At 43.8% G+C, this 21,376-nt stretch overlaps 1 protein-coding gene across 1 annotated transcript in view; it reads right to left on the minus strand.

Annotated features, from left to right (window-relative positions):
* cep120 (centrosomal protein 120) overlaps positions 1 to 13,975 on the minus strand; it is a gene marked incomplete at both ends in the record, with an annotated part of 33,893 nt that extends 19,918 nt beyond the window's left edge. The window contains 14 exons of the mRNA XM_080853262.1: positions 1,181 to 1,270; positions 3,049 to 3,198; positions 4,910 to 5,006; positions 7,697 to 7,879; positions 8,257 to 8,406; positions 8,861 to 9,044; positions 9,217 to 9,499; positions 9,642 to 9,866; positions 11,703 to 11,900; positions 12,283 to 12,419; positions 12,630 to 12,765; positions 12,923 to 13,037; positions 13,168 to 13,324; positions 13,927 to 13,975. Of these exons, the coding sequence (XP_080709388.1) occupies positions 1,181 to 1,270; positions 3,049 to 3,198; positions 4,910 to 5,006; positions 7,697 to 7,879; positions 8,257 to 8,406; positions 8,861 to 9,044; positions 9,217 to 9,499; positions 9,642 to 9,866; positions 11,703 to 11,900; positions 12,283 to 12,419; positions 12,630 to 12,765; positions 12,923 to 13,037; positions 13,168 to 13,324; positions 13,927 to 13,975 (2,154 nt within the window). The remainder of the gene's footprint in view (positions 1 to 1,180; positions 1,271 to 3,048; positions 3,199 to 4,909; positions 5,007 to 7,696; positions 7,880 to 8,256; positions 8,407 to 8,860; positions 9,045 to 9,216; positions 9,500 to 9,641; positions 9,867 to 11,702; positions 11,901 to 12,282; positions 12,420 to 12,629; positions 12,766 to 12,922; positions 13,038 to 13,167; positions 13,325 to 13,926) is intronic.
* Positions 13,976 to 21,376: the final 7,401 nt, after the last annotated feature.

The raw sequence follows: 21,376 nt of genomic DNA on the forward strand, positions 1-21,376 counted from the left end.
TACACAAACACACACACACACACACACACACACACACACACACACACACACACACACACACACACACACACACACACACACACACACACACACACACACACACACACACACACAGTTTCCGTTACTACTTAAACCATGTCATTAGATACCATATTTGATGTCATGTCCTAGCTTCTATTGACTTCTACAGAGAACTGTTGTAAAGGCAGTGGTGTTGACGAAAAGCCTAGAATCCCATATTCTCCTTGCAGGCCTGTGCTGGAGGGCTCAATGGTCTTTAGAAGTGATATGAACGCCCATGCACCATTTCAATTCATTGTCTAACGTTAGTGTGACGTCTTGCAAGGGATGAGGGGATAGGGACAGACTTCTCTGTCAGGCATCTATTCAGTCCATCCTGAAAACTACTTGACCATGTATGGCACGCAAGGATGCCTGGGAGCTGAGCACACCCGTCCTTGACTTCTCTGCTTTCAGCTTCCTGGACTTCAAGTTTGGATACCCAGCAAACCCCATCGCAACACCATACAGAGGACAGCGCTATTGTAGTTCAGCGTTACAGGCCCTATGAGTAGTGCTACCTGGAGAGAACTCTTGAAACTATGTACAGGTGCTCAGTCACAGTGGAGACGATTTGAAAGTATGTTTAACTATGTACGGGTGCTCAGTCACAGTGGAGACGATTTGAAAGTATGTTTAACTATGTACGGGTGCTCAGTCACAGTGGAGACGATTTTAAAGTATGTTTAACTATGTACGGGTGCTCAGTCACAGTGGAGACGATTTGAAAGTATGTTTAACTATGTACAGGTGCTCAGTCACAGTGGAGACGATTTGAAAGTATGTTTAACTATGTACGGGTGCTCAGTCACAGTGGAGACTATTTGAAAGAATGTTTAACTATGTACGGGTGCTCAGTCACAGTGGAGACTATTTGAAAGAATGTAAAACTATGTACAGGTGCTCAGTCACAGTGGAGACTATATCAAACTATGTACATGTGCTCACAGTCACAGTGGAGACTATATCAAACTATGTACATGTGCTCACAGTCACAGTGGAGACTATATATTAAACTATGTACGTGTGATCACAGTCACAGTTGAGACTATATTAAACTATGTACGTGTGCTCACAGTCACAGTGGAGACTATATGAAAGAGGAGGCTCACAGACTGACCTTCTTCTTGACCAGCGCCTCCCTCTCGCGGTCTCTCTTCCTCCACTCCCCAGCCAGCGCCTGCATGTGGCTCAGCTCCTTCTTCTTCAGCTGAGGGGCAGACACAGATGAGCTCAGGTCCTCCATACTATTCCACATCTCTAGACACAGATGAACTCACCTCTTCCATACTATTCCACATCTCTACATGAGCTCCCTACCCCTCCATACTATTCCACATCTCTAGATGAGCTCACCCCCTCCATACTATTCCACATCTCTAGAAACAGATGAGCTCCTCACCCCCTCCATACTATTCCACATCTCTAGAAACAGATGAGCTCCTCACCCCCTCCATACTATTCCACATCTCTAGAAGAGCTCACCCCCTCCATACTATTCCACATCTCTAGAAACAGATGAGCTCCTCACCCCCTCCATACTATTCCACATCTCTAGAAACAGATGAGCTCCTCACCCCCTCCATACTATTCCACATCTCTAGAAGAGCTCACCCCCTCCATACTATTCCACATCTCTAGAAGAGCTCACCCCCTCCATACTATTCCACATCTCTAGAAACAGATGAGCTCCTCACCCCCTCCATACTATTCCACATCTCTAGATGAGCTCACCCCCTCCATACTATTCCACATCTCTAGAAACAGATGAGCTCACCCCCTCCATATTATTCCACATCTCTAGAAACAGATGAGCTCCTCACCCCCTCCATACTATTCCACATCTCTAGAAGAGCTCACCCCCTCCATACTATTCCACATCTCTAGAAGAGCTCACCCCCTCCATACTATTCCACATCTCTAGAAACAGATGAGCTCCTCACCCCCTCCATACTATTCCACATCTCTAGAAGAGCTCACCCCCTCCATACTATTCCACATCTCTAGAAACAGATGAGCTCACCCCCTCCATACTATTCCACATCTCTAGAAACAGATGAGCTCACCCCCTCCATACTATTCCACATCTCTAGAAACAGATGAGCTCACCCCCTCCATACTATTCCACATCTCTAGAAACAGATGAGCTCACCCCCTCCATACTATTCCACATCTCTAGAAACAGATGAGCTCACCCCCTCCATACTATTCCACATCTCTAGAAACAGATGAGCTCACCCCCTCCATACTATTCCACATCTCTAGAAGAGCTCACCCCCTCCATACTATTCCACATCTCTAGAAGAGCTCACCCCCTCCATACTATTCCACATCTCTAGAAGAGCTCACCCCCTCCATACTATTCCACATCTCTAGAAGAGCTCACCATATCCATACTATTCCACATCTCTAGAAGAGCTCACCATATCCATACTATTCCACATCTCTAGAAACAGATGAGCTCACCCCCTCCATACTATTCCACATCTCTAGAAGAGCTCACCATATCCATACTATTCCACATCTCTAGAAACAGATGAGCTCACCCCCTCCATACTATTCCACATCTCTAGAAGAGCTCACCATATCCATACTATTCCACATCTCTAGATACAGATGAGCTCACCTCTTCCATACTATTCCACATCTCTACATGAGCTCCCTACCCCTCCATACTATTCCACATCTCTAGATGAGCTCACCCCCTCCATACTATTCCACATCTCTAGAAGAGCTCACCCCCTCCATACTATTCCACATCTCTAGAAACAGATGAGCTCCTCACCCCCTCCATACTATTCCACATCTCTAGATGAGCTCACCCCCTCCATACTATTCCACATCTCTAGAAGAGCTCACCCCCTCCATACTATTCCACATCTCTAGAAACAGATGAGCTCACCCCCTCCATACTATTCCACATCTCTAGAAACCTGCTCCATGTTCAGATAAGCACACAAGGAGGAGGAGGTGAAGATGTCTCTGCACCTGATCATCAAAGAGGTCCTCCTGCGCCTCCTTCCACATCTCCAGCTCCAGGGCCGCTCTGTACTCCAGAGTCTCCCGGGGCTCAGCGCCGCCACTGCTGGGGCCACAAGGGGGCGCCACCGCAGCACTCGGCTGGACAGGGTGGCCACTCTGTCAGAACATGAAAAAGGAACAGAAATGAACAAATGATACAAGTAGATTGATAGTCATTTAAAATGTGCTTTACAGTCCCCGTTTTTATTATCTATTGTAAGTCAGATGTGTATACCCGGCATAATAGACGGATATTCACACATTTTAACCATTAGTGGGAAACCAACCTTGTTTACCAAATCATCTGCTAAATTCCAAGTATCTGCTAAATTCACTCATTACAGAACTTGGGCACAAACCTGTGGTCTACACCAAGTAATGTGCATGTGTGCACAGTCTACTGACAGATCAAGTAATGTGCATGTGAGTACAGTCTAGTGACAGATCAAGTAATGTGCATGTGCCACACAGTCTAGTGACAGATCAAGTAATGTGCATGTGTGTACAGTCTAGTGACAGATCAAGTAATGTGCATGTGAGTACAGTCAAGTGACAGATCAAGTAATGTGCATGTGTACATACAGTCTAGTGACAGATCAAGTAATGTGCATATCTCAGACAGTCTAGTGACAGATCAAGTAATGTGCATGTGTGTACAGTCTAGTGACATATCAAGTAATGTGCATATCTCAGACAGTCTAGTGACAGATCAAGTAATGTGCATGTGAGTACAGTCTAGTGACAGATCAAGTAATGTGCATGTGAGTACAGTCTAGTGACAGATCAAGTAATGTGCATGTGTGTACAGTCTAGTGACAGATCAAGGTATGTTCATGTGTACACAGTCTAGTGACAGATCAAGGTATGTGCATGTGTACATACAGTCTAGTGACAGATCAAGTAATGTGCATGTGAGTACAGTCTAGTGACAGATCAAGTAATGTGCATATCTCAGACAGTCTAGTGACAGATCAAGTAATGTGCATGTGAGTACAGTCTAGTGACAGATCAAGTAATGTGCATGTGAGTACAGTCTAGTGACAGATCAAGTAATGTGCATGTGAGTACAGTCTAGTGACAGATCAAGTAATGTGCATGTGCCACACAGTCTAGTGACAGATCAAGTAATGTTCATGTGTGTACACAGTCTAGTGACAGATCAAGTAATGTGCATGTGTGTACAGTCTAGTGACAGATCAAGTAATGTGCATATCTCAGACAGTCTAGTGACAGATCAAGTAATGTGCATGTGTGTACAGTCTAGTGACAGATCAAGTAATGTGCATGTGTGTACAGTCTAGTGACAGATCAAGTAATGTGCATGTGTGTACAGTCTAGTGACAGATCAAGTAATGTGCATGTGTGTACAGTCTAGTGACAGATCAAGTAATGTGCATGTGTGTACAGTCTAGTGACAGATCAAGTAATGTGCATGTGTGCAGTCTAGTGACAGAGCGGGGCTCACAGAGTGTTTCTGCACTGAAATTCCAGCATTAATATTTCATTCAAAATGAATATCCATATTTAATATCCCAACATCTCCCCAGGTGTTGTAATGTGGGTGGTGACATTGGTGGCACAGTTCCTGTCACCAACTGAAGAACTTGGACCTGTGTCTAATGGCAGTCTGAGTTAGACCATTATATGAATACACCAAAATATCCGTCAGCCAACAGAAACCGACTTGGCAAAAACTTTCCAGTGATACTCCCATAAATTATGATTACCTTTACTAACAGAAAATGCAGACCAAGTGAGACATATGTACATACATCACACACAAAATCCACCCTTGAGCTTGCAACTCACAACTTCATATGAAACCCACCTGAGAAGACTCCGACACAACGATATCTTGAGCTCTGACGAGCCCCAGGTCCTCCAAGGTCGTGACAAAGCTCAGTTCCGCCACCTTCTCACTGGATCTGCATGAGAAGAAGGAGGCAGTGACACCACACCCTTCACCACAATTTCTTTTCCATGGACAGACAGGACTGACAGGACAGACAACAAGGAACACTAACATCTGTGTTTATTAGCACATCCACTGGGAATACTCACAATAGGAAGTGGCACAAAGAACTAAGAGATGTAATACTGTGCATTAAGTGCCACCTAGTGGCTGATAGCTGCAACTGATGCTTTGGTAACTGGCCACATGCAGGGAAATAAGAGTACTGCAGATTCACGAGCTAACAGGGCCCTAGTCTGAGGAGTACTGCAGATTAACCAGCTCACAGGGCCCAAGTCTGAGGAGGCCTGCAGATTGACCAACTCACAGGGCCCTAGTCTGAGGAGGCCTGCAGATTGACCAACTCACAGGGCCCTAGTCTGAGGAGGCCTGCAGATTCACCAACTCACAGGGCCCTAGTCTGAGGAGGCCTGCAGATTCACCAACTCACAGGGCCCTAGTCTGAGGAGGCCTGCAGATTCACCAACTCACAGGGCCCTAGTCTGAGGAGGCCTGCAGATTCACCAACTCACAGGGCCCTGGTTTGAGGGAAGTAACAGCAGCGGAGGCGCACTGTTGCAGAAAAAAGGACCTGCTTCAAAGAGAGCAGTAAAGTTGTGCCCAAAGGCACTGAATGGGCAGAGCCAGTGGAAGGTTTGGTTGAAGCCGACCAACAGCATTGCCGAGAAATATTTTGAAACTGATTGCTTCAAATGAGATTACAATGGCCCAAGATGGCAATATTGTGGGTTCTGGACAGTATTCGCCAGAAGCACATTTTTAAGAGGATTAAACTGAATGACATTTGTTTGTCAGACCTGTTTTAAAATGCCCTATGGCTTTCTCAAATCCCTGATGCCTCAAAAGGACTGAGTATTTTTTTCTGTTTTGGAAAGTATGTGTCATTAACATTATGGAGTTGATCTTTCCTTCATGGCAGAGTGAGAATTGAGAGCTTTGCAGAGCCTTCAATTTTAACATTTTAACTGCCAAACAATTGGCCATGACCTGTTTTCATTGTGTATATACAGTGGGGAAAATAAGTATTTGAACCCCTTGAGATTTCACAAGTTTGGCCATTTGCAAAGAAATGTGTGATCTATAATTGTAATGGTAGGTGGATATTAACAGTGAGAAACAGAATATCAACAAAAAAATCCAGAAAAATGCATTTTATAACATTTATGACTTTATTTGCATTTGATGCAAAAAATAAGTATTTGAACCCCCAAAACTGACTGACAAAAATGACTTAGTACTTGGTGGAATAACCCTTATTGGCAAGCACAGACGTCAGACGTTTCTTGTAGTTGGTCACCAGGTTTACAAACATCTCAGGAGGGATTTTGGTCCACTCCTCTTTCCAGATCCTCTCCAAATCTTTAAGGTTGTGCTTTCAATGGGAGGGAATGAGGGAATGAAGTTCAAGCCCAATATTCCACGTTACATGGCCCCATCCATAGTCCCCTTGATGCGGTGGAGTCGTCCTGTACCCTTGGCAGAGAAACAGCCCCAAAGTATAATGTTTCCACCTCCATGCTTGATTGTGGGTATGATGTACTCTTGGGGTCATATTCAGCATTCCCCCCCCTGTCAAACACGGCAAGTCGAGTTGATGCCAAAGAGCTTGATTTTGGTATCATCTGACCACATTCTGTCTCCCAATCCTCCCTAGAATCATTCAAGTGTGCAATGGTAAACTTTAGATGGCCCTGTACATGCTCTTCCTTGAGCAGGGGGACCTTGCGAGTGCTGCAGTACTTCAAAAAATGACGGCGTGGTGTGTTGCCAATGGTTTTCTTGGTGAGTCTGGTCCCACCTGTCTTGAGATCATTCACAAGCTCCCCCTGTGTAGTTCTGGGGTTATTCTGCACCTTTTGAATGATCACTGATACCACACGAGGGGATATCTTGCATGGAGCCCCAGACCTAGAGCGGGTGACAGTTGTTTGGTGTTGCTTCCATTTATGAATAATCGCACCAATAGTTATCTGCTTCTCACCAAGCTGCTTGCCGGTGGTTTTGTAGCCCATTCCAGCAATGTGCAGGTCTACAATCTTATCTCTGACGTCCTTGGACAGCTCTTTGGTCTTGCCCATGGTGGTGAGGTTGAAGGTGTGAAGTATGATTCTTTGCACAGGTTTCTTTTATACAGGTCACCAGTTGAGATCAGGTATACCTTGTTAGACCTAATGAGGACTAATCTGTGTGCTTTTTGGGCACATAACTGGCCATTGGGAGCCAGAATTCTTGCTGTTTGCTTGGGGGTTCAAATACTTATTTTTTGCATCAAATGCAAATAAAGTCATAAATCTTATAAAATGCAGTTTTCTGGATTTTTTTGTTGATATTCTGTTATTCACTGTTAAAATACACCTACCAATAAAATTCTAGATCACACATTTCTTTGCAAGTGGCCAAACTTGCGAAGTCGGCAGGGGTTCAAATACTTATTTTCCCCACTGTATATGCTGCTGACTAAGGGCACCTAATGGTGTGTGTGTGTGTGTGTGTGTGTGTGTGTGTGTGTGTGTGTGTGTGTATGTGTGTCTGGTTCTCTGTGTGTCTGTGTGTCTGTGTGTCTGTGTGTCTGTGTGTCTGTGTGTCTGTGTGTCTGTGTGTCTGTGTGTCTGTGTGTCTGTGTGTCTGTGTGTCTGTGATTACCCGTGTGCCTTGAGGATGGGTAGCCTCTCTGTATAGCTCTGTCTCCAGTGCTGTTGGCCAGAGGGGCCCAGGAAGCGACTCTTCTCAGCAGTGAGTAGGAGGGAGAGCTGAACGCTGGTGGTGCCCAGCAGCACGTCCCTGGTGCTGGGGTCCCTGTGCCACATCTCCACCACCAGGGGCACCCTACAGCAAACAACACAACTGAAGCAACCCTGAACTCAACCAAGAACAGACGCCAGCGGTTCAATACTGGACTCCAGGATGCCTGCCGTCTAACTAAACACTGAATTTGATATAGAAAATAGAAAATATAGTTAATATAGCATATCTAACTCATTGTAATCTGAGTACACTGTAAGTTATTTAAAACACTTTATCTATCGATCCATAAAATGAAAATTTTATGCAAAACGCAAAGCATATTCTTAGCCACTCTCCCACATTTGATTATAGAAATGATTTCAAACTGTGAGACACTGTTTTACCTCATACATCATCATTGTTGTCAAACATTTGAGTTTGAGTAACCTCTGCGAACACATAAGGACTGCGGTGCTTACGTGAGGAAGGTGTCCTGGAGCTGATGGGGCAGGGCAGCGAAGTCGAAGGCGCAGTAGGACTGGGGCAGGAAGACCTCCGTGCCCCTCTTCACCTCCACGGGAGGGCTGGTCATGATGGGAGCCGCACTGCCAAAGAACTGGTACGCGTACCTGAGTATGACAGGAGGGAAATATACAGTCTAATCCAATCCATTAACAAATACACAACACTAGCAGACAACACAACACTGTGACATGAGAGAGAAAACATACAGTCCAATCCATTAACAAATACACAACACTAGCAGACAACACAACACTGTGACATGAGAGAGAAAACGTACAGTCCAATCAAATCCATTCACAAATACACAACACTAGCAGACAACACAACACTGTGACATGAGAGAGAAAACATACAGTCCAATCCATTAACAAATACACAACACTAGACATACACAACAACACAACACTGTGACATGAGAGAGACTAGACTAGAGCAATGTAAGGCAGTAACAGACATCCATAAAATACGTAAAGCACACATAGACCGGTTACAATGTACATTTTAATTTTAACATACGTACCAAGTAAGCTAACACCACAACTTTAAGATATCACACACCTCAGGGTGCAGTTGACAGGGAAGCCAGTGTCCAGGTCTCGGATACTGCGCAGGTCCATGGAGAAGCAGTAGTGGTGAGCTGACGCTGGGATGGCAACTTTTGGAGCAGATACTGACACCGAGGAGACTAGCTCTGCTTCTGTTTTTTTCTGTGTAGCAGCTGCTGGAAGGGACGGCATTGGCTCTGTCAAAGCAACCCCAGGGTTCAAAGGAAATGATAACTATACACTAATTAAGTTATACAGATTAAACAGATATTTTGATAACTGCATGATTCTATTGTAGACCACTAGAGAACAGAAAAAAACACATGTCTTAAAAAATATACCCTACAGTACACAAAAAAACAACCCTACCTGGAAGTGCTGCCCATGCTGGTTGCTTCTCCTCCTCCTCCTCTTCCTCTTGCAGGCTTTCAGCATCACTCTCTGTGTGGGCGGCTTCTTTGGTCCTTGATCTGCGACTGGCACCAGGTGTGCTCCGGCCAGGTGAGGGTGATGGTGACCTCTGCTGATGAGTGGGTGGTGCTGGAGCTGGAGATGGGGCTGGAGCAGCAGCGGGAGCAGGTGACGGAGGTCTGTCACGAGACACAGCACCTTTGCCAGTCCGAAGGCCATCACCACCCTCTGGTCCAGCTGCCTATCAAATCAAAGCCAGGGACAGTCTAATTCTTTTGCAAAACTACCCAGAACCCAGTGCTACATCCCAGACAAGCAGAATCATCAGGGCACTGAGCAGGGGTGGCGTAGAGACACTCGGCCCATGACTGCCCCATAGGTACCTGTGGGGTAGAGGCCTCCTTCCTAAGCGTGATGGACACCCCCACCGTGGGGTGCAGGTCTGGGGGGACACTGGGCAGACTGGGCTTGGCCTGGCCGGGGGGCTGCAGGACAAACGCTCCCTCCACCGTGGCTTGCTGAGTGCTCAGGGAGACGCTGGTCAGGGCGAGGCTGGAGAGAGACAACTCAGCACAGCCCAGAGACTGGCTCCCACAACACAGGTGGATCTGAGAGGAAATGGGGAACACACACACACCCACACCCACACCCACACAAATTCAAATAATTACAGATATTTTACACACAAGCACACAACATAAAAAAAGATTTTTGTGTTTTTCCAAAGTAAAAAGCCCCCTCTAATAGCCGTGCCCCCGGATCTTCTCTGTCCCCAAAAAGCATTTTTGATCATTCTGAGATCTGGCCTTGAGACCCATTATGTCCCATGGTCATTAAGTCACGACCCACATTTTAAAGAACTCAGTTGTTTTCCCTGCACTGCTGAGTTCCCTGGGGACTATTTGCTTAAATTAAGTTCTGAACAACACACTGTGCAAACCATTCAGAATGATTCCGTGACCCACCCGATGACAAACACTGCTGTAGCTGATGCTCCTACCTTTCCCAGAACCTTAAAGCGGTCCACATGCTTATCCGACTGTGCTCTCCGATCTCACGAGGCACGCCCTAAAACGCCCTCCTTGAAGTGGGACCACACCTTTGAGCACCTTGGAGAGCCATCCGAGGGTGTCGGATGGCCTCTGGAGCACCGCTCGAATTTTCTCACTATCCGATCCGAGCTGTCTGACACCCCTGGCTAAAATCACGTTTCCTGTTTCGTTCCCTATATGACAGCACCGCCGTTTTAAAAAAACGCTGAGAGATCGCTGGGAACCTGGGGCTGGAGGTCCAGGAGTGCATTAGGAGTTGGAGGAAGATCAGGGACAAGTTTGTAAAAATGAAAAAAACTATGAAGGGCACCAGCATACTGGCAACATCTCCCTTCTTCCTACTTCTATCGTGGCTCTCGCCGCATATAAAGCATAGGGAGACGTCGTCTAATTACAGCAATAATAAAAACATTTCTTGGTTTTCGAACAGCCTCTTTGTGTTTGAGCTAGCAGAGCATGCAGTGTAAATGATTAAATTGTAAAAGAACCTGAATTGTAGACGTAAAAAAGCAGAACTGTTTGTGTGGTATAATAATAGAAAATATTCGGCCAAAATATAACCGCCAGCTTGGTCATTGTCGTTAGTAATTCATTTCACAACAACAGCCTCTGATCATTAACGATAAATACACGGGATAAAAACAAACGATTTCTTATTTTGTAGTTCTACTGTTTGATGATGATGCAATGGCCTTGTAACATCATAATAAACCGATGGTAATCTCCACAGCCCCTCGTAGAACCATGCAGGTAAAGGTGAGTCGTACGATCATCCGATTAGAAAGGGCGTGTCTCTCGTGAAGTCGTACAAGATGAGTTGGATAACCATGCAAAAGCCTTAAGTTCTTAATAGGACCAACAAAGAGGGAGAACATGGCCTCTCAATATAGAGCATATTGTAAAGTTAAAAGAAAGAAAATACTATTTTTGGCCTCTCCATATATCACAGCAAGCTCCAAAGACAAAGTCAAAGTGGACACAATTAAAATAATAAGATAAAAGTACACTGTGTTCAATACCATTTGTCTCAAAAAGACCTTTTCCCCAAACATGGTTTAAAGCTGGCAAAATGATTATCCTCAAATTCCACCAAAAACAGTTCAACTTTGTCTTTGTCTATGGTAGCTGATTAGAAAGACGGATACAACCTACACCACACCATCCTTGGTTCCACTGACATTTTGCCAGCTGGTCATTAGCCTAATATTCTGAAAGTTCAACCCCAGCCACTAAAGTGACGCAGAATTGTAAATATGGAGGAATGTGTACAATAACAGTGGGACAAAGAGCAGTGGAGAAAGGTCAGTGTACCACTGTACTTAATCCATTCCCCCACCCTTCTTCATTCATCTCTAACTCTCCATCCAGCTGCTCTTCCTTCCACACGGTTACCTCCAGATTGGGCTGCTGGCTGAGGTAGGCGCGCAGGGTCTTCTCACTGCTGCGGATGCGCACGGAGGCTCTCTCTGGCTCAAAGCTGGGAGTCACCACATTCTGGAATGGCTCGCTAGTGATGTCATTCCCCAGGAGGGCGTAGTAGAAAAAGAAGTCCATCCCTTCCGTGGAGAGCTTTGTTGTTCTGCCTATTAGCTGAAGCACACAGCCAGAGGACCAGATTGATCAAGTTAACACAGCAGCCTGCTCCTCCTTGATGGGCAATGCACGGAACAACTCAACTTAGCATAAAATCTTTTTAAAAGTTTGGTGTTGACACAAGCAATCCCTCCTGCTCCATTGTTCCCTACATTTACTTCAGGTATTGCATAATTTACACATAGTTAGGACCATGGGCAAATTTGGTTCAACATTTAAAAACATTCCAGAAAACATAAATAAAACCTTTTGCTTAAGAGTCATGAATGGGGTCGATGATCCTTGAACAGCAAGTGATGGCAAGCGGTTGATCTCATGCCTTCTATGGTAATGGCTATGGGGCACAGACACAGGCTGGGAAAAGGCTAAATGAGTGTACCTGCTCCAGTTTCGACGCACAGGCCACCGTGACGGAGAGGATGAAGAGCTCTGTGCGGCTGTCTGTAGGGCCGAGCTGGTGATAGCCCTCCTCTTCGTTTAGGACCAGCTGCAGTCTACCCATCACCACTGGGGAGCCTCCAGAAAGAGAGAAAGGCTTTGCATTCCAATCATTCATTGACACAGCAAACATGACGGCATGAACAAAGAACCAACTGCACCCGAATAAAGTCTGTGGCCCTTCAAAGTAAAATCCAAGCCAATCCAGCCTGGATGCACTTGGAAAGATTAAATACTTTTATGAAATACAAATAATGACCTATTGAAATAAAAATAAGTTGGACCTACCTTGTCTTGGTGGTGCTTTCCTGGCCTTAAATGGCTCCGGGTTTTGCTTCTCATCATTCTCCAACAGCATGGAAAGCAACACTGCTGGCTTTAGCTTGGTGTACTTGCTGCTTAGCAAGGGGAACCACCTTGGAGGCTGAACGATGACATGAGAGGTCTTCAGGTCAAACTAATAACTTCATGCATTTTCATTCAAACTCTGAATCAAATCCAAGTCACGAAATCAAAACTAAAGTACCTGTGGTAGCATCAACACCACTGCATAGCAGTCAGAGTCTTTAACAAAGGCATACCTGTTTGACTTCCTGGATGGATCTGAGGTCGAGAATGATGTACCCTACGCACTCTTTCTGGCTAGTGGTTGTGTCCACAGCAAAACACTGCAATTTGATGGGCGTACGCTGGAGTCTACAGGGAAGGTGTACCAATGAAACACTGACCAACAAAAGACCTAAACAGGGCTTGTTCTAGACAAACGTTTAATATAGAACAACTCAGATTCCCTCAGACTACTTATGTATGCTATGCATGTAGTAACCTGTGTTGGTGCAGAGTCCTGCGATCAAGCTCCCATGCCAACTCCGTGCAGAACTGTGGTTGATCCTTATGATCAACGGGGTCTGTGGAAAGCTGTTCACCGTCAAACTTTGCCTGAACTGTCAGAGTGTGGCGCTGGATCTTGGGGAAGTTACGACCTACATTAAGAGAGAGGAAAGCAACCCAAATATGGCAACTTTAGGGCACGTCAAATTACGCTCAGATAAAGATTTCAATGTATGCAAGAGCTTCAGACCTGGAATGAATCATATAACATCCACAAAATTCAACAAGCTAGCTAACATAACATCACTTCAGTGCGAACGTACTCAATGACTCGTACTGACGTTGTATTGAAATGTGTAAGAATATGGTTGCCTCGAGTTGGCAACGGGTTCGGATACAGTAACACATAGGGTCAGGTAAGAATAACTGTTACTTGGAAATGGTCCACCTAGGTTGCTATCTTGCTAACCTAAACATTGCTTACTGACTCGCATCTCTACTGGGAAACTATTGACAACAGACGCCAAACATATCACGGTGAGTTTCACTGCTATCATTAACGTCATTTATCTGAGGTCAGCCAAGTTGGAGTACTTATCCATGGCTACCTGACCTAAACAACAGTAACAACAGTTAGTTGCTGCTAGTCAGGACTTAACAACCACAATTGACATTAAAGGTGAAAAATCAAACAACACAGAGTCTGTGAATTCACTTCCATACATAACTAGCTAACTAGGAAAAGTGCTTTTACCTTCGAGAATGGAAACAACGATGAGAAGATGATCGGATTTAGAAGCCATAGCTAAGAAACTAGCATACGTTGGCTAACTTAGTTTACTTTATTTCACGTTGCTACTGCTGAGATAACTTGAACCTTTTGAAAAGATTATTTTAAAGAAAACATCTAAACTAAGACAACTGTTAGCTATTATTTCACGACGGGGTTGGACTAATGTTACATCGTACAACCCTGTTGCACTCATCCAATAGGTGTTACCGCCTCTGAAACGTTCAAAACAATTCAACTTCCGGTTTCGCCTAAATAAGTCATCCGTTTTCAAACTGTTGAAAACATGTCAAAGTAAAAGTTCGGTGCCTACTGTAATTCTCGATGCTTGAACATGTTGAAATGTGCAGCTTTATTGTGTATCACGGCTATTGTGTTTCAATCATTTTACATCAATTGGCGAGGCATAATTGTTCTTTCTTTTCAATACAACTTAAGTTGCACATAATAAAACTGAAGTTGCACATGATTTCCAATCGGGTTGGTTTGTTAAACATCTACATTATGATTTCCACAGGAAATTGCTGACTTTATTGCCAATGAAGATGCCAGAATTTTGTGCATTTTGTTCTATTGAACGTTCCTTGAACGTTCCCTTGAAACGAGATCCCGTGGGATCACCTGTATTTTATTATATCAGTAATATTGCTTTTAAAAAGTTGATAATAAAAGTACACATTTATCTCCTGTTGCCATTCTGTATGCTGAGTTTTAGTAGCCTATTGATTTTACATAAATAGCTTGTGCATGTGTATTCATGGCACCTATCTGAGCGAGCTATTCCGTCTCAAAATGGCCGAATTGTGCGGACATTTGACTCCGTCGGCCAGCAACGCGGGCAACTTATCTAGCCTTTATTATAGATATCTATGCCTACTGTGGCTACAAGACGCACGTTATGAATGGCATGAAAAGAAACGTATTGGCACCCAGTGCAACTTTGAGGCTTGAGACTCGAAAAATAAACATTCAATTTCTAGTCTTTTTTACAAGTAGTAAGTTTCAATAACTCCATACCATTACATATCGACATTAAAGGAGCAAAGATGAGACGTCGTTGTGTGGTGAGAACTGATAGAAAATCGTACACAACAACAATCGCCGGTGGGGAGAGGCCATTTTTCCATTGACTGGAATCCTGCTTTATTTATTGGTGGCACCAATAAATAAAGATTTGGGGAAAAAATGGCGGCGATTGTTGTTGTTTACGATTTTCTATCAGTTCTCACCACACAACGACGTCTCATCTTTGCTCCTTGAATGTCGATATGTAATGGTATGGAGTTATTGAAACTTAGCCTACTATGTGTAAAAAAGACTACAAATTGAATGTTTATTTTTAAGCCTCGAAAGATGCACTGGGTGCCTTTAACAGCAGCAAAGTACACATATCTAGTAAAAGTAGATTTTCAGAATGTGTTTGAATGTTTTTCCTCTCCCAAAAATTGGCACTATAAACATAGTAATACACAAAAGGTATCATTATTAACCTGTTCAGATTGTGTTAACTTCCCTTTTCTGAAGAGTTTTTTTCTGACAAATATTTCTTGAAGGATTTCACATTGTAAACCATAAAAATGAAATTTTTACCAGATTTCAAAGTTCAATTTATACAATTAATTTAAATATAAGTGAAATATTTCTTTGTAAAATGCTAAATACTGATCATATTAATTCCAGAGTTGATGATTGATAAAATTGAACAAACATTAATCTAATCAGTATCACAACATTTTAGTTGATAACTCAATATACTTAATTTTTTACAAAACATCCAGTGTTTCGGTAGAGACTGCATTGTTTCCCGTGACCAGCTTCCAGGAAACTCTAGTTTACAGCAGTAAATCCCATCTGGAAAGGAATGGTGCTCAAGAGATAGAAGTTCTTTCTTCCTCTATATTGCATGTTCGGCCCATCGCTGATGAAGAAGAGCTTTTTAATCCTAGGATGGTTCTTAAAGCTTAAATTATGGTCGGCCTTTTACGCAGGCACGCAAGAGCCCCTTGCGTCCTTGCGAGCCCCCTCCGAGCACTTCCGGCATGATTGCGTGCATCTCCCAAATTTTGTAACTATCCTGATAGTGCTACACAAGCGTCAAGGCTGAGATTGGTATTAACCCATCGCTGTTTACCTTGAGGGCAGTAGCATGCTAACATTAGAAAGCTGGCTAAGACACCTCCCAAATCCCCTCAGATATATTTTTCAGTTTATAACAATGGGGCTTTTACATTAGGCTACACAGTATTTTTTTCTCTAAAAGACAGGCCCTGGGCTCTTTTAAAGCACTTTGAGACAATTTTATTGTTTTGCCGCTATATAAGTAAAATTGAATTGAACCTCATTTGTGGCATGAGCATGAAGGGGTAGTCCCACAGAAAGGTTCAAATGGTAAAAAAAAAAAATACTGAAATGTTTTCACTTTGGGCGTCTCACAAATAGGCCTTTATCGCAGAAACATGAATCCTTCTTAAAGTTTTTCTAATTTGTTTTACTTCATTGTGCTGTGCAAATCAAATTCAATGGAGTGTTAAGTACGAAGCCCCCTAGGAGTGTTTTTCTCTGAGCTACTTTTGCTTTTGCCATTCCCTTGCGGTTTTGCTTTCGCTCACAATAGCTCTTTGCATTTCTTTGCAAAATTTTGACTTTGGAAGTGCAAAAATATCTCTGAAAAAATCTCCACCACACTCTAAGAAATGCAAGTACCAGTGTGTACCTTAGTCGGTACAAATGCTTGTCGCTGAGGGCCCCATAGTTTAGTGCTGAAAGAAAGGATGTATTTTGTTCTATGGTGAGAAATTTCTCTGATTAGGATATGCCCACCAAAGCATAGAAATAAAGCTTAGGCTTACAACGGCATTGGTGAAATGGGTCTATATCAGGCACGTGCACAGATAGACCCCAAGTGGTGCTCAAGCACCTGTCCTTTGGCCCTGGATGAGAAAAGTGCCCCTTTTGCTGGAGCCAAATGACTCTCTCTCTTATCAATTCCCCCCAAATGTGTTTTTATATCTGACGGGGCATGTATTTGAGGTCTTGTGAGAATTTCGCCCCGACATGCTCCGGTCCTCAAAAGCACCCGCCGCGCCCTCCTTCCTCCTTCACTAACTTAGTGCGTTGCCGAGTGCCAGGCCAAATGGCTAAAGCTCGGCTGCAGGCTATTTCTTCACTGACCAGCAGCATCAGACAAACAGGTAATGACGGTGTTTCTGCAATCCGCCGACGTTGTTTCGTGATAAATTAACCTCAACATTAGCGCCGCTGAAAACATTATGTCGCAACTGGTCCAACGTTTCCTAAAAAATAAACAAACAAAAAAACTCACGAAATCCGTGATTTCAAAGCCTTGTCCAGCTGTTTCCTGACATTTGTCATGTTTAAGGAAGAGAGAGAGGGAGAGAGATACAGGCAGGCAGGCAGGCAGGCATCTCATTTAAAGGCAGTTTTGACTGTTAGACTGTTCTACAAATTAGACAAGTTCACTATTTTGTTTAATTTAAAATCGTAATTATTTAAATGAAAGGTAGGTCTTAAGTTGAGCTACATGACAGTCTGAGGAGGTATATTGTGGTACATTGTTAGTGTAATGCTGCTTACGCTTCAACTCTGTCAGAAAACAGTAAACAATTTGTGTGTACTGTGTTGTCAGCTTTATAGAGATGGTGTAAGTCACTCTTGATTATTATGCACAACATTTATTCATCTCTTTTACAAAATTTGCAGCATAATGCCAAGAAAAGAGTGACTCCAAAAGCAAAAGCACAGGGAACTGCAGCAAGCAGCTCAGGGTAGCAGCTCTCTTTTATTTTGGATCAGGCCATCAACTAGTAAAACAAATGAGGGAGAATCTGTTACCCTATCTGGTCCAGAGGAGTCCATGATAATTAGGGCCTGAGCTGCTGTAGGCAGCGAAGACCTATTGTTATTCTACTGTTTCTGGTGATTCTTTTTTTTGTTCTGTACGATATTCCATGGAAAAGTCACCGAATTTGGCAGGAACTTTATGCCGGGAATTCTAAGAACTTTGGCGGAAAGGATATAACGGGGCGGGGCAAAATGGCTCTATAGCGCCCCCTACAACATTGCAAATACCCCTATGCATTGGGGTTAGTTTGGCACAGCTCGACGAAATTCAGTACACACCTTTATCATGCCCAGACGCACCAAAAAGTGTATTGATGAAATGGTGGCAGGTCAACAGGAAGTTGGCAATTTTGAGTGGAACGTGCGTTTTGACTGCGTTTTGGCCTGTTTACATACCTCGCATCTGATCGAACTCCTCCTACAGATTTCATGGGAATGACTTCAAATTTGGTCAGAATACTCTTCAGCCATGGGGGATGAAATTGTATTACCAGATTTTTGAATTTCTCAAAGGTGTGGGCGTGGCAGACCCTCAAACTTTTACGACTCGCCGATGCTCGCCACAAAACGCAAAGTCACTTATAATTCCAGCCTGCATTGTCCGATCCTGACCAAACGTCATAGGGTGGAAGCTGGACCCAACCTGAACGCAGACATATGCCTATAGTGCCACACGCCTATAGCGCCACCTGTTGGTGGTTAGAATCGTCACTCTGTTCCCACACCTCGCATCTGATCGAACTCCTCCTACAGATTTCATGGGAATGACTTCAAACTTGGTCAGGATACTCTTCAGCCATGGGGGATGAAATTGTATTACCAGATTTTTGAATTTCTCAAAGGTGTGGGCGTGGCAGACCCTCAAACTTTTACGACTCGCCAGTGCTCGCCATTTCCACACGTCGCATCTGATCGAACTCCTCCTACAGATTTAATGGAAACGCCTTCAAACTTGGTCAGGATACTCTTCAGCCATGGGGGATGAAATTGTATAGAGGGATTGTCCAAAATCTGAAAGGTGTGGGCGTGGCAGACCCTCAAACATCGACTCGCCACTACTCGCCAAAACCACAAACTCACTTCAAAATCCTGCCTGCATTGTCAGATCCTCACCAAACTGCATAGGGTGGACGCTGGAACTGGCCTGAACGCATACATATGCCCATTATGCCACTCCCCTATAGCGCCACCTGTTGGTGGTTGGAAACATTGCACATTGTCCGATCCTGACCAAACTTCATAGGGTGGACGCTGGACCCGGCCTGAACGCATACATATGCCCATAAGGCCACTCCTCTATAGCGCCACCTGTTGGTGGTTGGAAACATTGCACATTTTCTGATCCTGACCAAACTTCATAGGGTGGACGCTGGACCCGGCCTGAACGCATACATATGCCCATAATGCCACTCACCTATAGCGCCACCTGCTGGTGGATGGAAACATTGCACATTCTCCAATCCTGACCAAACTTCATAGGGTGGACGCTGGACCCGTTCTGAACTCAGATATATGCCCATAATGTCAATCGCCTATAGCGCCACCTGTTGGTGGTATGAAACGTCACTTTCTTTATTCTTTGCGCTGTATTGTTGTCATGTGTCGATGTACGTGGCATTCTCACGGCTCGCTCCACGCTTGACGGACGGCTGTGCGGTGCACGTCTGCCATCGACCAGCGCCGTGCTCAGGCCCGCTCATCACTGCTTGCAGTTTTAATTTAAGTTAGTTTGTTAACAAAACAAAAATAAATGTATAAGTTGAAAATATCCTACTGTGTTTTCATTTAATATTTTTAATTTCATAAATCATTTCTGCGATGGGTGCCCTTTTTTTTGAGTGTGAGCAGTATGCCCCCAAAAATGTCTGTACACGTGCCTGGTCTATATACTGTAAATGTTATGTATGAACATTTTCATTTTACACCTGTGGCCACCAGGTAGTCTTCAATTGACCGATCGACAGGGCTCCGCCCCCTAGTTATTGTTGCTACGTCCGACACAATTCACGGAAATGTCAACCTTAAAGCCATGGCAAGTACGGGTACGAGCACTATAACTGTCAGTATGAGTGATGATTTTTGGAGTAATACCTCTGCGGTATCCTCCAGATCAAGCCAAAAGGGACTGCAATATGCAGTGGAACAATATATTCAAAATATTAAGATCAACAACGAAGTGGACACAACAATAATTGAAGCAAAGGCATAGGCTACAGGTCTCAATAAAAAAAATTTAAAAAAACCCTACGACCTCTTCATTGAAATGCAACCAGCACAACCTTGTAGACTAGTCATGTTATTTCACCACTGGGTAAGATCTGTATATAATATTTCAAGCTAGCTAATAACCTCCAAAGATTATTCTTATTATTTATTCCGTCTCTGGCGAGAGACTCTGGAGGTATGTATTGTTGCGTTGGTAGTGAAGTAGTGGGAAATGTTGTATATGAATTAAGCTATCTACACGACTTTTTATATGTCTAAATTGACTCGGTTAGTTGTTTAGGCCTATGTGCTACACGAATGTTGCAGAGTATTGTAAGTCTTAACTGAAAGTCTCGAATATTATTTGTAGGCGGCTGCTAACGCGTAGACCAAAAACCCATTCAAACAGATAGTAGCTCACACGGCTAACTCGCCGGCTCGATTGTGAGCCTTAGACCAAAATCACCAAACTTGACCTCCCTGTTGCTCTGTCCAACTTCACCATCAACGAAAACGTGGAGTTCAACTTTAAATAGTAAAACCTTATGAACAACACCTTTGTCCGTGTGTCCGTTTACAGAGGAGAGCTCATGAGTGTCACTTTGCAGCAATGCCCGGGGAAACTAAAGGTCATATGATAAGACCAGTTCCACACACTACTTTCTCACTACTTTCTCGGGAGCACTAGGGGGAGCACTAGGCTTCAAATCAAGAATTCATCAGGTTATTATGCATATTAAGTTTCCTAAAGATAACGGAAATTCTAAATAATAATTATAAAAACATTTTTGGATGTTGTAAACGGGAGATAAGCGTGGAGTTCTTTGCCCCGCAGCGTCCATTAACTTTGTAGAACTGCACAGCTCGTCGGCCGTTATCCCTTACATAATTATTATTGCTGTTGATGTCATGTTCTTTGGTATGGTACGTTATATTGATGGTTTGACAAACATAAATAAAAAAAAAAAAAGGTTTGAGAAGCTGTGCAGAGCACACTAACAACTTTGAATGAATCTTGTTCGAGATCCTGTTCAAGATAGTGATAGACAGTTCAGTCCTTTGGAAGGGAAATGAAAAGTGCCAACCCCCCTTCACAGCCTAGAACAGTACATTTCTGCACATGGTCTGCCATTTTCGATGTTGGTGCTCAATTGTCTTCTTCACAATACTGACCCCAGAAAATGACTGGTGGTTGTCATTGTCATCTATGCCATGAAGTGGCAAAATGTTTCTTGACATGATTCTACTATGCTTTGTCACCAAAATGTTCATATTTTCACTCACCCTTGCAGATGCATCTTGCACATATACACATTTACAGGTCAGGTTTAATTCAACTGACATGGTA

Source organism: Sprattus sprattus, assembly GCF_963457725.1.
Source record: "Sprattus sprattus genome assembly, chromosome: 16".
NCBI lineage: Eukaryota > Metazoa > Chordata > Actinopteri > Clupeiformes > Clupeidae > Sprattus > Sprattus sprattus.